This window comes from Lepidochelys kempii, chromosome 5 (genome assembly GCF_965140285.1).
Source record: "Lepidochelys kempii isolate rLepKem1 chromosome 5, rLepKem1.hap1, whole genome shotgun sequence".
Lineage (NCBI taxonomy): Eukaryota > Metazoa > Chordata > Testudines > Cheloniidae > Lepidochelys > Lepidochelys kempii.
This window is the reverse complement of record NC_136384.1, coordinates 73,539,281-73,552,476: the sequence shown is the minus strand read 5'-3', so window position 1 is coordinate 73,552,476 and position 13,196 is coordinate 73,539,281. Positions and strand designations below refer to the sequence as shown.

General features: G+C 41.7%; 1 protein-coding gene across 3 annotated transcripts in view; it reads left to right on the top strand.

Annotated features, from left to right (window-relative positions):
* The window catches only part of PGGT1B (protein geranylgeranyltransferase type I subunit beta), a 73,896-nt gene that overhangs the window by 19,189 nt on the left and 41,511 nt on the right, over positions 1 to 13,196 (top strand). For all 3 annotated transcript variants that reach the window (XM_073344735.2, XM_073344733.2, XM_073344734.2), the window contains one exon: positions 7,985 to 8,052. In XM_073344735.2, coding sequence (XP_073200836.2) covers positions 7,985 to 8,052 — 68 coding nt within the window. The remainder of the gene's footprint in view (positions 1 to 7,984; positions 8,053 to 13,196) is intronic.

Sequence of the window (13,196 nt, the reverse complement as noted above, 5' to 3'; positions counted from 1 at the left end):
CACAACTGCTTCTTCTATCTTGATCTGTTTTTTCCAGGAACAAAACATTCACAACACATCCCCCTCCCCCCTCCTTCTCTCCAAAAAGTCCCTTTAACACTTTAGAGTGGCAGCCGTGTTAGCCTGTATCAGCAAAAACAACGAGGAGTCCTTGTGGCACCTTAGAGACTCACAAATTTATTTGGGCATAAGCTTTCATGGGCTAAGACCCACTTCATCAGATGCATAGAATGAAAAATACAGTAATCAGTATAAATATTACAGCACATGAAAAGATGGGAGTTGCCTTACCAAGTGAGGGGTCAGTGCTAACAAGGACAATTCAATTAAGGTGGAAGTGGCCTATTCTCAACAGTTGACAAGGTGTGAATATCAAAGGAGGAAAATTTATACCTTCAAGTCAGCAGGACTGCTCTGGGTACCCACATGGCCCCACAGTATGCCAACATTTTTTATGGCTGACTTAGAACAACACTTCCTTAGCTCTCCTCCCCTAGTGCTCTTACTTGCACTACATTGATGACTTCATCATATGGACCCAGGGGAACGAGGCCCTTGAGGAATTCCTCCAGGATTTCAACGATTTCCATCCCACCATCAACCTCAGCCTGGACCAGTCCACGCAAGAGATCTACTTCCTGGACACTACAGTGCTAATAAGCGATGGTCACATAATCACCACCCTACACGGAAAACCTACTGACCGCTATTCCTACCTACATGCCTCCAGCTTTCGTCCAGACCACATCACACGATCTATTGTCTACAGCGAAGCTCTAAGATACAACCGCATTTGCTCCGATCTCTCAGACAGAGACAAATACCTACAGGATCTCTATCAAGTGTTCTTAAAACTACAGTACCCACTTGGTGAAGTGAAGAAACAGACTGACAGATCCAGAAGGGTACCCAGAAGTCACCTACTACAGGAGAGGCCCAACGAAGAAAGTAACAGAGCGCCACTAGCTGTCACCTACAGCCCCCAACTAAAACCTCTCCAGTACATCATCAAGGATCTACAACCTATCCTGAAGGATGGTCCCTCACTCTCACAGACCTTGGGAGACAGGCCAGTCCTCGCTTACAAACAGTCCCCCAACCTGAAGCAAATACTCACTGTGACGGGTTGGGTCACAGAAATCCCCTTTGGGACTGCTACTTGATGTGTGTAGACTACCTCTGAGCCTGGTTTCCCTGCCACCATGGGATTTCAGTGCCCTGCCTGGTTTGAGCCAGACACGCTTGCCTGCTGCAAACACAGATCCAGGTCTGAACCACATCCCCCACAAGCTGCAGGCTTAACTGAAAGCAGCTTAAGATGTGCTTCTGTCTCCAGCACTCAGATACCCAACTCCCATTGGGGTCCAAAGCCCAGTAAATCCGTTTTACCCTGTGTAAGCTTTATACAGGGTAAACTCATAAATTGTTTGCCTTCTATAACACTGATAGAGAGAAATGCATAGCTGTTTGACACCCCTCCCCCCCCCCCGATGTTAATACATACTCTGGGTTAATAAGTAAAAAATGATTTATATTAAACACAAAAAGTAGGATTTAAGTGGTTCCAAGTAATAACAGAACAAAGTGAATTACCAAGCAAAATAAAATAAAACACGCAAGTCTAAGCCTAATGCAGTAAGAAAACTGAATAGAGGCATAGGGGCACCAGTTTAATAATACTGCGTAGGGCCCCATAAATCCTAAGGACAACCCTGCAAGAGGCATTAGACATCCTTCTCATCCCTTGAAGACCTGGACTTCGCAGATCTCCCTCTCCTATCACATATCCAACACCACATACAAGAAAAAACAACTCTACTCAACTGACAGTTTCTCCTCTGCCTCGGTGGATCCTGCGCTTATTGGCGGATTTGCTCACTTCAGAGGTTCATGGCAGCCCTCAGTTTGGCCACTTTTGCTGGTGGCTCAAACCTGCCATTCGCTCAGCTAACTTCATCACTGGCCAGCATGGGGAAAAGGAGAACAATCCCTGCAGTCTCTGCTGGCCTACCTAGTGGGTTGGGGGACAGTCCAGAGACCTTCCCCTCTGGTGGGACTCCCAGTCCAGGTCAACTCCTCTTATATAAAATAGGGAGTTGGGGAAGATGGAGGGAACCCGGGCCCACCCTCTACTCCGGGTTCTAGGCCAGGGCCCTGTGGATTGTAGCTGTCTACAGTGTCTTCTGTAACAACTGCGTGACAGCTACAACTCCCTGGGCTACTTCCCCATGGCCTCCCCCAAGCACCTTCTTTATCCTCACAGCAGGATCTTCCTCCTGAAGCCTGATAACACTTGTATTCCTCAGTCCTCCAGCAGCACTCACTCCCTGCTCCTTGTATACCCTCCACTAACTGATCAGAGGTCCTTTTTTAAACCAGGTGTCCTCATTAGTCTGCCTGCCATAATTGATTCTAGTATGTTCTTAATTGGCTCCAGGTGTCTGAATTAGCTTGCCTGTCTTAATTGGTTCTAGCAGGTTCCTGATTGCTCTAGCATAGCCCCTGTTCTGGTCACTCAGGGAACAGAAAACTGCTTATCCAGTGGCCAGTATGTCCACCTTCTACTACTCTGCTGTACCCAACTGGCCTAGGTCTATCACACAATGCATTCAGCCAGCAAATTAGTCTGAAAAATCAACCATAATAAGACATATATCATGACCTTTACTATTGCCTCACCATCACCAGTATGGATAGAGGATCATGTTCTCACCAATGTAGAAACATTCACATACTTGGGCAGCACCATCAGCCAGTACAGTGGAACAAGCCAGGACACCCGGAACAAAATCAGTAAAGCCAGGAACACCTTCAGGAGGTTAAATACAGTCTGGAAATCATCAACATACAAAACCGAACTCAAGATATATCAGAGCTGTGTAATTTCAACATTACTGTATAGTGCAGAATGCTGGGGAATGAGCAAGTATGACCTGTCCAAACTATCTTCGTTCCAGACAACCTTTCTCAGAAAAATCCGTATCTTTTGGCCCAGAACAATCTCAAACCAAGACCCATTGAAACAGTTCAGCCAAGAGGATCTGAGCATCATCATTTCCAGGAGGTGCTGGAGATGGATTGGCCATCTGCTTCAGATGGAAACTGATTCCATCACCAGAGTACCAACAAGATGGACACCTGAAGGCAAGCAAAAACGAGGCCACCTGAAAAGAACATAGCGAAGAGCTGTGGAAGCCGAGCTGAAAAACCTGGGGCACAGCTGTGGAGCCATTGAAAGACTTGCCAGAAACAGTCAGGAGTGGAGGAGCTTTGTCGCTGCCTAAATGCCAGAGGCATAATGGGAACACGAAGATGATGATGATGAAGAATTTCTTTAGCCATATGACCTTATGTCATTAACCATGTCCTCATTCTCCTCTTCCCTCATTATGTTTCACACTTGTTGCATCAGGTCTAAAATTGAATTATAAAACTTGTTGGGCAGGGGACTCTTGCTACGTGCTTATACGGGGCCCAACACAATGGGGCCTTCACTGCACCGCTGAGTAACAGAAAACTCCCTAGATCGAGTTTGAGAAACTTGCATCAGTGTAGTTACTGGTGCAAGTTTCTGCTGTAGACATGAGACGCAGATATAAAGTGGGGCATCAACTGGTAAATCACACCAGTGTAAGATGCCTCTGTATCTGTGCACAGTTCATCTGTATTAGGAGCTTACCGTGTAACTACATTGTCTAGTTAGGTTCTCTAATGTAGACAGGGGCTAGGACTTTTAGGTCAGAGCAAAGGATGTAACAGCAAAATTAAGGGCGCTTAAGAACATCTAGTTGAGGGGAATTAGAACACTAACTAGCCTTTTATCTCTAGAGGCCCTTTGAGTCAATCCAGCTATGCTAATACAGCTCAGAGAGGCATATTTGAGCTGTGTAGAGCAATGCTATTCAAAGTGGTGGTCTGCAGACCGGAGCAATCAGCTGCCGGTCCACGGCGAGTTTCCAGGAAAGAAAGAGAAAAATAATTTAAAAATCTCACTGGAATTTCACCAAGAATAATTATCAGTCGATAAAGTCGACAATATTAAATAATATTTTCAGAAGCACATATTATAATATTGATAATTATGCCATAGCGCTACAGCATGTTTTGCATGAGATGCACGAGCGCATGCTTACCCCACTCCTTGACATATAAAGACCCTGCCCCACGGAAGTTACTATCGAGTTGAACAAAGAGCATCATATGGATGTCTGCGTGCTTGTCATTTGGGACCCCGTCCGAGCCCACTGATCTGAGAATGTAAGTACTAATATTATAAATTTTAATAATTTTCTATCCTATCCTGCCGTATCCCTTACGAGGTAGATAGAGACGATTGAGCACCACACACCTATAGCCAAATAAACAGTCCTCACTTCCACTATATCCATATATCATTTCATACACTCTCTTTGTTCTTACTTATCCCCTTCCCCTCTTCTAGAATCAAACCTACATGTTTCTGCCAGGAAGTTCTCTAAATTCCTTGCTTTCTCCATATCCTTCAGACAGGTAAATCTTATTTTTGACATTCATTATTCATTCTTTCCATATGTTCAAACCATCTTAACTTTCCGATTATTACCCTGTTTGCAATTTAATTTTAAAATGTATATTATCTTCTTATCCTAATATTACTTACCCTATTAATCAATGTTCTCCCGCACATATTTCTCAGTAAAAGCATTCCCACTGCATTTATTTGGCTTTCATCCTAATATCATAAATTAAGTATATACCCAGGGTAATGGAATTTATATTCATTATTTTTATGCCTAATTTACAGATGGCGAAGCGAGGTCCAATCGACATATTTATCAAGCAGGCATCCGATTGCTGAACACGCAAGTAATTCTGAATCAGATGACGACAATGTAAATGAAACCGAAGTATTGTCAACAAAAAGAATTCATACTAGCTTTACTCGGAAATATGACTCCTCATACATTCAGTTTGGTTTTGTAGCCACGAATGATGAGGGAGTGCCAAAACCACAGCTCATTATTTGTGGCTATGCGTTGGCTAACGACACACAGAAGCTGTCAAAACTCAAGAGGCATTTAAATACAAAACATAATGAAATTAGTTCAAAGCCGAAAGAGTTCTTTGAAAGAAAGTATGTTGATTTAAAAGGCTGTCAGAAACAGATCCTTGAAGTGTCACGCATAAATACTTGTGCTTTGCGTTGCTAAGGCTAAAAAGCCATACACAATCGGTGAAACGCTAGTGATAGGGCTGTATTAAAGATGTCTGCATGGAAATGGTGGGCGAGCCGGCAAAGAAAGTGGCTCAGGTGCAACTTTCAAATGACAGTATAGCTCAACGAATTCACAATCTGTCTCACTATATGGAAGATCAGCTCATAGGACAGATTAAATTAGCAATGTACTCTTCTTTGCAACTTGATGAAAGTACAGATGTTGCTAAAATGGCAGTTCTGATGGTGTATGTGCGTTTTGAACATGAGGGTTGTTTGAAGGAAGAGTTTTTTTTGTTTTCTGCTTTACTGCCAACAAAAACAGCTAGTTCTGAAGTGCTCAAGACTGTGAGTGACTACTTTGTTAACATGTGGGTTGGATTTCAAGTTTTGTGTAGGCGTATGGTCTGATGGCGCTGCCGCAATGACAGGACGGCATTCCGGAGTGGTTACCCAGATTAAGGCACTTGCAACTGAATGCAAGTCGATGCACTGCTTCCTTCACCGAGAAAGTTTTGCAACAACAAAAATGTCAACAGAACTAAATAGTGCTCAGCGAAGTCGTAAAAATTGTGAGCCATGTAAAGGCAAATGCTTTAAATTTGAGACTATTCGTTGCATTATGTGATGATATTGGAGCTGATCATAAACAGCTCCTATTGCATGCCGATGTACGTTGGTTATCGAGGGGAAAAGTCCTGTCGAGTATTTGAGCTCTGAAACAAGCTTGCCGAGTTTCTTCAGGACAAAAAACCAAATTGGTCACAATTGTTCCGAGATGTGGATTCGATAGCCAAGCTCGCTTATTTGGCTGATATCTTTGCCATCTTTAATGATCTCCACACCTCCATGCAGGGAAGGATGGCTTTGTGTCTTACAATGGCAGACAAGGTGGATGGACGGACAGAAACGAAAGCTAGAAACATGGAAGAGTTGAGTGTCAAGAGATTGTTATGACATGTTTCACAAATTAGCGACAATAATCGCCGATGCAGGCGAAGACCTTAATGTTACATCTCTACAAAATGTCATCAGTGAACACTTGACGAATTGGCAGAACGTTTAGAGTTTTACTTTCTAACAGAAGAAGATCCACGGAAAGGGACTGGATGGATCCAAAATCAGTTTATTCCATTGAAAGATGACTTAACTGTTACTATGGAGGATAAATTGTTGGAGCTGGCTGCTGACGAAGGATTGAAGATGAAGTTTTGAAACTACAACATCACTAACTTCCTTTTGGATAAAAGTAAAAGCAGAATATCCTGAGCTTACTAAAATTGCTCTGAAAACTCTTCTCCCATTTCCTTCAACATACCTCTGCGAGACTGGCTTCTCAACCATGAGTGTCATTAAGATAAAGTACAGGAATAGTATGGATATTCTCCATTGTGCGTGTCACTGTCCTCAATTGAACCACGACTGGATAAGCTGACGAAGAATCAGGCTCACCTTCCCCATTAGTAAAGGTTAAGGTTTAACATGCCTATTGTGTTAATAAAATAGCTTATCAATTTGATATTTTAGTATTGACATATTTTCAAAATTATGTCTTCAATTTAATGTTCCTTTCCATCTTATTTTTTAACCTTTATTCATTATTTTTGATTTTATTACTTATATATAATGTTTTTTATAATATCTTTGAGACTGCTGGTTTGATTTTATATTTTTTTATTTGTATTGTAATATTTGTTTACAAAATAAACAAAATAATGTCTGCCAGCTTTTATTTTATTCATTATATTGTTTCCGATATAAATTAATATTACGAATGTTCAAATATTTGCTTGGATCATAAACTAATAGTAGTCATTTTATACCATCCACACAGATGCACAGCCTTTCAGTCAGTCTTCAGTGTATTTAAATGGGAACATCTCCACGAGTACGCTACACGTGGTATGCACACTCCCATTCCAATTAATACAGTGAAGAATGTTAGTTTTTCTGATCTGATGTGCTACATGCCTATGCGAGTGCGATAATAATATGGCACAAATATGGTACCGGTGCCTGGCACACTGGGAAAAAAATTGCCAGTCCGCCACATCAGATAGTTTGAGAAGCACTGGTGTAGAGGACCTGGGCTGTACTTGACTTTTGATGGTGTGTGGTATGCATTAGTACTGTACGTCCTAAGTACTCAGATACCATGAAGATCAACACAATATAAAACCTGTAAATAAGAGTTTCACATTTGAATAATCGCTAAGTGAGCAATTTTCCCTCTTATAAAAGCTTCTCATGCTTCTAGATTTTGGAGGAGAGAAATAAGCAATGCTGCTGTTAAATCTTGTGACCTTTCAGGCTATTTTAGTTTGTGTTAAACCACACAAGATATGATCTAACAATGAGCCTATTTACCATCTTTATTAAATGGCTAAAAAATCAGTGCCGACTTAAAACCATAGTAGTTGACTCTGTGCTTTGCAGCTGATCTTAAACAGTCTTGGTGGATGGAAATCCAGAGGAAAATAACCTGTTTATGCTATGCATTTTTCCAACTAGGCAATCTCCTCTTTCAAAACAATGGAGGAAATTTCAATTAGCACAAAATATATTTCAGCCAGGTGAAGCCTCTTTTACGCTTGGCACTAAGATCATTCTGAAAAAACTTTCTGTTCCCTGAAATAATATGCTGAGATTGCCAATGTACTGAAAAGATAAAATATTACTATAGCTTTCTTTTGAATTATGTTGAATTAACATGTCTGGATCCTATCCAAAGAGTTATAATTTTAAATGGCTGTTTCAACAGAGTAAATGAGGTGTTTTTTCCCCTCCTAGGATCAAATTTAAATCGCTGTGGATTCCGAGGATCTTCATATTTGGGGGTGCCATTCAATCCATCCAAGGTTAGTAGGCTCTGTGTGTGTGTGTGCAAGAGAGAGAGAGAAGACCCCTGTAATAACTAGTAAATGATCTTGTGGCTTCTTCAGAGAATAACTACATGAAGTGAATATAGAACCAGGAACCCTTTAAAGAAATTAATATTTGTTTGCATTTGCATAGTACTGCACCCCCACACAGTACTGTTTCTCTGTTTACAAATGGTTATGGAGAAATTGATGTACAGGTTGTGGATTGCCAAAACTACACAGCAAATTGTCAGTGCTTGGTTTAGAAAATGGGAGTTCCTAATTGCAATCTACTGGGTAAAAATATTCTCTGGTCCAAGAACTACATGTGAATCCTGTCCAGAAAAAGCAGAATTCCGCATGGCAGAGGAGGTGTGCGGTGTTCTCAACATTTCTCTTTCTGTGTTCAACCTCAGGACAGCTGAATCTTTCTCAAATATGGTTGAGATCCTACTCGCATCTGTTGTGGGGGGTACGTGAATCCATGGGATTTTGAGGATCAAGGGGATGGGAAACGTGGGAAATAGCAGAGCCATTGCTTTTAATGGTGGGAAACTGGAAGTGAACAGAGGCTGCTGAAGACGATGGGGAGGATTTGGTAGGCTCCGAAGATCTGAATAGACTGGTAAGCTGGACAGGGAGAGGCAGTAGAAGGCAAGGGATCCGTGCAGCATGTGGGAGGGTGGTGAAGACAGGTCAGCTGCTGCTAATATGTGGGAAAGGGAATGTAGTTTCAGGTAGGGGACAGATTCCAGCCAAGTATTTGAATGGGGAAAGAAGGGTGGAAGTAAGATCAGAGGATTTTTATGGGGGTTTGAAACTGGGAGGAGAGGGTGGGTATCTATGCACAGGAGGATATATAAAATTGACACTGGAGCAACAACTTACCTGCTCCTTTTGCATAGCAAATCAGCCAAGGCAGCAGCGCAGTTTCCTGCTTGGGTGCACAGAGTGGCACCCTTTGTTTTCATAATTTACATCCACAGTCTTCCTTCCACATTCAGCAAGGCTAAAGAATTGTGAAGGGGAGTTAATGCATCTCTGCACTAGGCACTGCATTAGCAGCGTAATCTTTGTGCCTTGATTTGCTGTGGATCTGCCCTCTTTTTTACACCATAGCTTGTGTCTGCATCATTTTACTCCTAACATTGCAATAATCAGATGAATTTGTCACCTGTTATGATTGGCATTCGCCTCAGTCATAATCCACTACACACTGAACTGTTATGCAGTCTCATGGAAAAAAATCTGTCTCTGTAACAGACTCTTACAGAAATAAGCATAGTCGAGGGTCTGTAATTTTTAAGAGTTCTTGTTAAAATCTTATTAACCTTTAAATATGTAAATGACAATCCAAAACCTGAATAAGGTTGTAAACACATCTTCAGTCTGGTACTGTAAGCCAGTCCTCTTCTTCAAATCACCATATAATCAGAACCTGATGTCTATCCCACAGCACTAGTGCAACAGTGAGTGAGGGGACTCCTCCACCATAGGGGTAGCTAATAAATCACTGTATCATTCATAATATTTAAATAAAACTTTAAACAATTTAATGCAGTACATTAAATCAGCACATGCGTCATTGGGAGACTCATTTATGCCCAAATCCTCTCTCCTGCACAAAGCTTGAGGAACTGGGCTTAGCAAAAAGGAGTTTGGCTGAGGTCTTGTAACGCACCTTGAAAATGAAGAGTGCGATATAATGTGCTAAATATTGTTACAGGGTGTCAGCATTTCACTGGTGCTTTTTCATTTTGACACGTCTGTTCAAACAGCACACAATTTAAGACGTGAATCTCCTCTTGTCAGGAAATGTGTTGCTGCCCTATACGCTGTCCTATGCTCTTGTAATTTAGCCTGTAGAAAGAAGCCAGGGGATAATCTGTGAAAGTCAATGTACATTCCTTTGTTTAAAAACTATTCATATATCAGCACACTTTTTTACATTCATGCATCAATGCATTGTCTACTGCCTTTGGTGAAAAGGAATTGGATCTGTCTTTGTTATAATTGATATTAAAAAAGGGCTTAAAATATTGCCAATGCTACCTTCTTTCCTTTTTCAAATAAATTAGTGGTTTACTGAAAGGAACAAAAACTATGGAAGCCTTGCCAGGATAAAGCTGGCTTTAAATGATATAGAAATGTAGGGTTGGTAGGGGACCTCAAGAGGTTTGTCTAGTCTCATTCTGCTGTGCTGAGGCAGGACTGGGCATGCAAAGTGGTAGCTCCATAAATTTGTTAGTCTCTAGGGTGCCACAAGTACTCCTTTTTCTTTTTTCCTCACTTCTGACACGGGCAATGGTAGCTCCTGTGTCCCACTGAACTAGGCCGAGGCTCCTGTTCTGGATGATGTGATCTGGTATGCTGGGTTGCCATGTGGCTCAGGTTTGGCCCCCCGGCTTGTGGTGATGGCTGAGAGGCAGCTGGGTCAAACCTGAATGGTGCTACAATCTTATGGGCCTGGCTGCAGTGCCCAGAGAGGGGATCTGGGACAGGAGGAGCTGCTGCTGCTTTAGGGTCAGTTGTAGACACAAAAAAGTTACAGACAGATGGGAGAATTACACTATCTGACTTTTTCCTGCTTTGACATACCTGTAGCCATACTTACAGTCTTCAAAATTTAAACTGTTAGACCGTAAAGTGGACTGAGGGGACCCCTAATCAATGACACTTTGGGTATGTCTACACAGCGCTTTAACGTGACTGTATAGTCGCAGCTCCAGTGCTGGGAGAGAGCTCTCCCAGCACTGTAATAAAACCACCTTGGTGAGAGGAATAGCTACCAGCGCTGCGCTGTAGCACTTTACAGCGCTGAAACTTGCATCACTTGGGGGTGTTTTTTCACATCCCTGAGCGAAGAACGTTTCAGCGCTGTAAGTGGCAGCGTAGACAAGGCCTTTGTCTTGTAAAACTTCTTGAAACAGGTCATGGTTGCTAAATGAACTTAAAAGCAAAAGGTTTCGTGTCACCACAGGCTGGGTCACCTTTCAGGCTTGCATCCGATGAAGTGAGCTGTAGCTCACGAAAGCTCATGCTCAAATAAATTGGTTAGTCTCTAAGGTGCCACAAGTACTCCTTTTCTTTCAGGCTGGGACTCCTCCCTCTTGTTCAGTTCTTTGGGAGTCATTGATGTCATGAGGAGAGAGGTGAATTGGAGGCCACTGTCTCATTCTTATACCACTCCCTTCTGAGGATTACCCAAGTGAGAGTTGAACTGTCTTTGTGATGAAATGTAAATTTCTTGTTCACACCTTCCCACTGCTGGAGAATGGCTGCTTAAGTAGGTGATAGCCCACTTAACTTTGATACTTGTCTGGGGGCTGAAAGGCCTGCTTTTCTTAACCTTGGAGCGTGTTATAACAATGATACACAGAGTAGAATCTCATAACTTCACATACAATGTTGATACACCTATTACCAGGACAGTAATGTTCATCAGGTTATGACGTTTCAAATAATATCTCACAAGGCATCCTTTTTTTTTTTTTAAACAACAAAATTTATCATAGTCTTGTAAAAATGGTGAACATAATAGTACAGACAGTCTCACTATAATTCTTCCAGAACAAAACTTTACCAAACTTTTCAAAATGTACCTTTGGAAAGTCTAAAGGATAATATTTTTGAGAATTACAAATGCCTAAGAATATTAACTTACAATGAAATCTCCTTCTTAACCGTACCATTGCTACTGTGACATTAATTTCAAATGGAATTTCTATAATCTCACTTTATATTTTGTCTTGACTTATTTTATATTGTACTAAATCTGATCTGCCTGATAAGCATAATCTTTCTCTCCAGGAGAATTAAACACTGTGAAGTAAAATTTTAACATTGTTTCACTCCAACTTTTACTAATCTTCCATTTCAGATCTCCATATTTATTGGAGATTGATTTAACCCTAGTGAGATGCATGTATACACAAAACTCTGGAATGCAATCAATATTTATTGCAGACTACAGCTTTTTCAGTGTCGTTGTATATCGTTAGTGCTGGCATCTTTCCTCCTCTTCCTGGACATATGAAGTAAAACAATTTAAGATTTTGGCTATTCCTGTTTGTATAATCCCATTGCATTAAAAGCTTTGGAAATTCAATTTACTTTTCAGTGTAGATTGACCTACTTGCATGTTATATAAGCAATTGTTTCAAAGTATCATGGAACTTTTCCAAACTCTTTTCACCTTACTTTAATCTATTTGACCAAGTTAGATTGTAAAACACTCCGAAGGAAATCGGGTCACCCTCCTAGGTTACAGAGGACGCTATCAGGGCAATGTTAGCTCCAAATGTAGGTTTTGTGAAAAAAAGACTTAAACAGTCATTTATGAACTGAATATTTATTGTGATGGAGCTTGATTCTATGGTCCTAGACATCAGGAATTTGTGATAACTCCCCTGGGTGCTTATATTTGGGATCAGAATTCTAAAATTCAAAAAATGTAGAAGAGCATCTTGGGCACTGGGCTACTGAGAATAAAAGTAATTGAGGGGAAGGTCTGTTGGAGGTAAGGACATAGTGTTGTAACCTTCAGAGCTGAAGTGCCTAGAATCCTTGAAACCATGTTCCAATCCCAGCAGGGGCAACTCAGTCTCGAAGTTAGATAAATAAAGTACTATATAGTTTGCTGATTGGTGGATGTGCCAGAGGAGATGGCAAAACAACATCCCGTCTACTCTGCCTGGGCTTTGGACCCCTCTTCCTTTACCAGTCGTCTGAGCCATGGGAGGAAGAGCAACATGGTCCTAGGTGTAGAATTAATGGCAGGACTGGAGACTTGTCCCTCCGCAGACTGTATCTGGGAGCAGTTGTTGACAGGAGGACATAATGTGAGGCCCACTATGACTTCCCATTCTGCACCTCTGTTATCCCTCAATGGAGGGATAACCCCAATAAGGAGGTCTCAGTAGCACCCACCTCTCCTTGTCATATGAGCTAATCGTGGAAATCACACATGTTGAGGGCAGTCTATCCACTGACCTAGAGATTAGTCACCCTGCCACCATCTACAGCTGCTGAGCAGGAGGTAAGATGTAGGTGGGTACAGACTCTAGACCTGGATTCTGTTGGTGTTATCCCCTCTGAGAGCAAGTCCATAAGGGCTCCAGGGAGCACCCCACTTGCTCCAT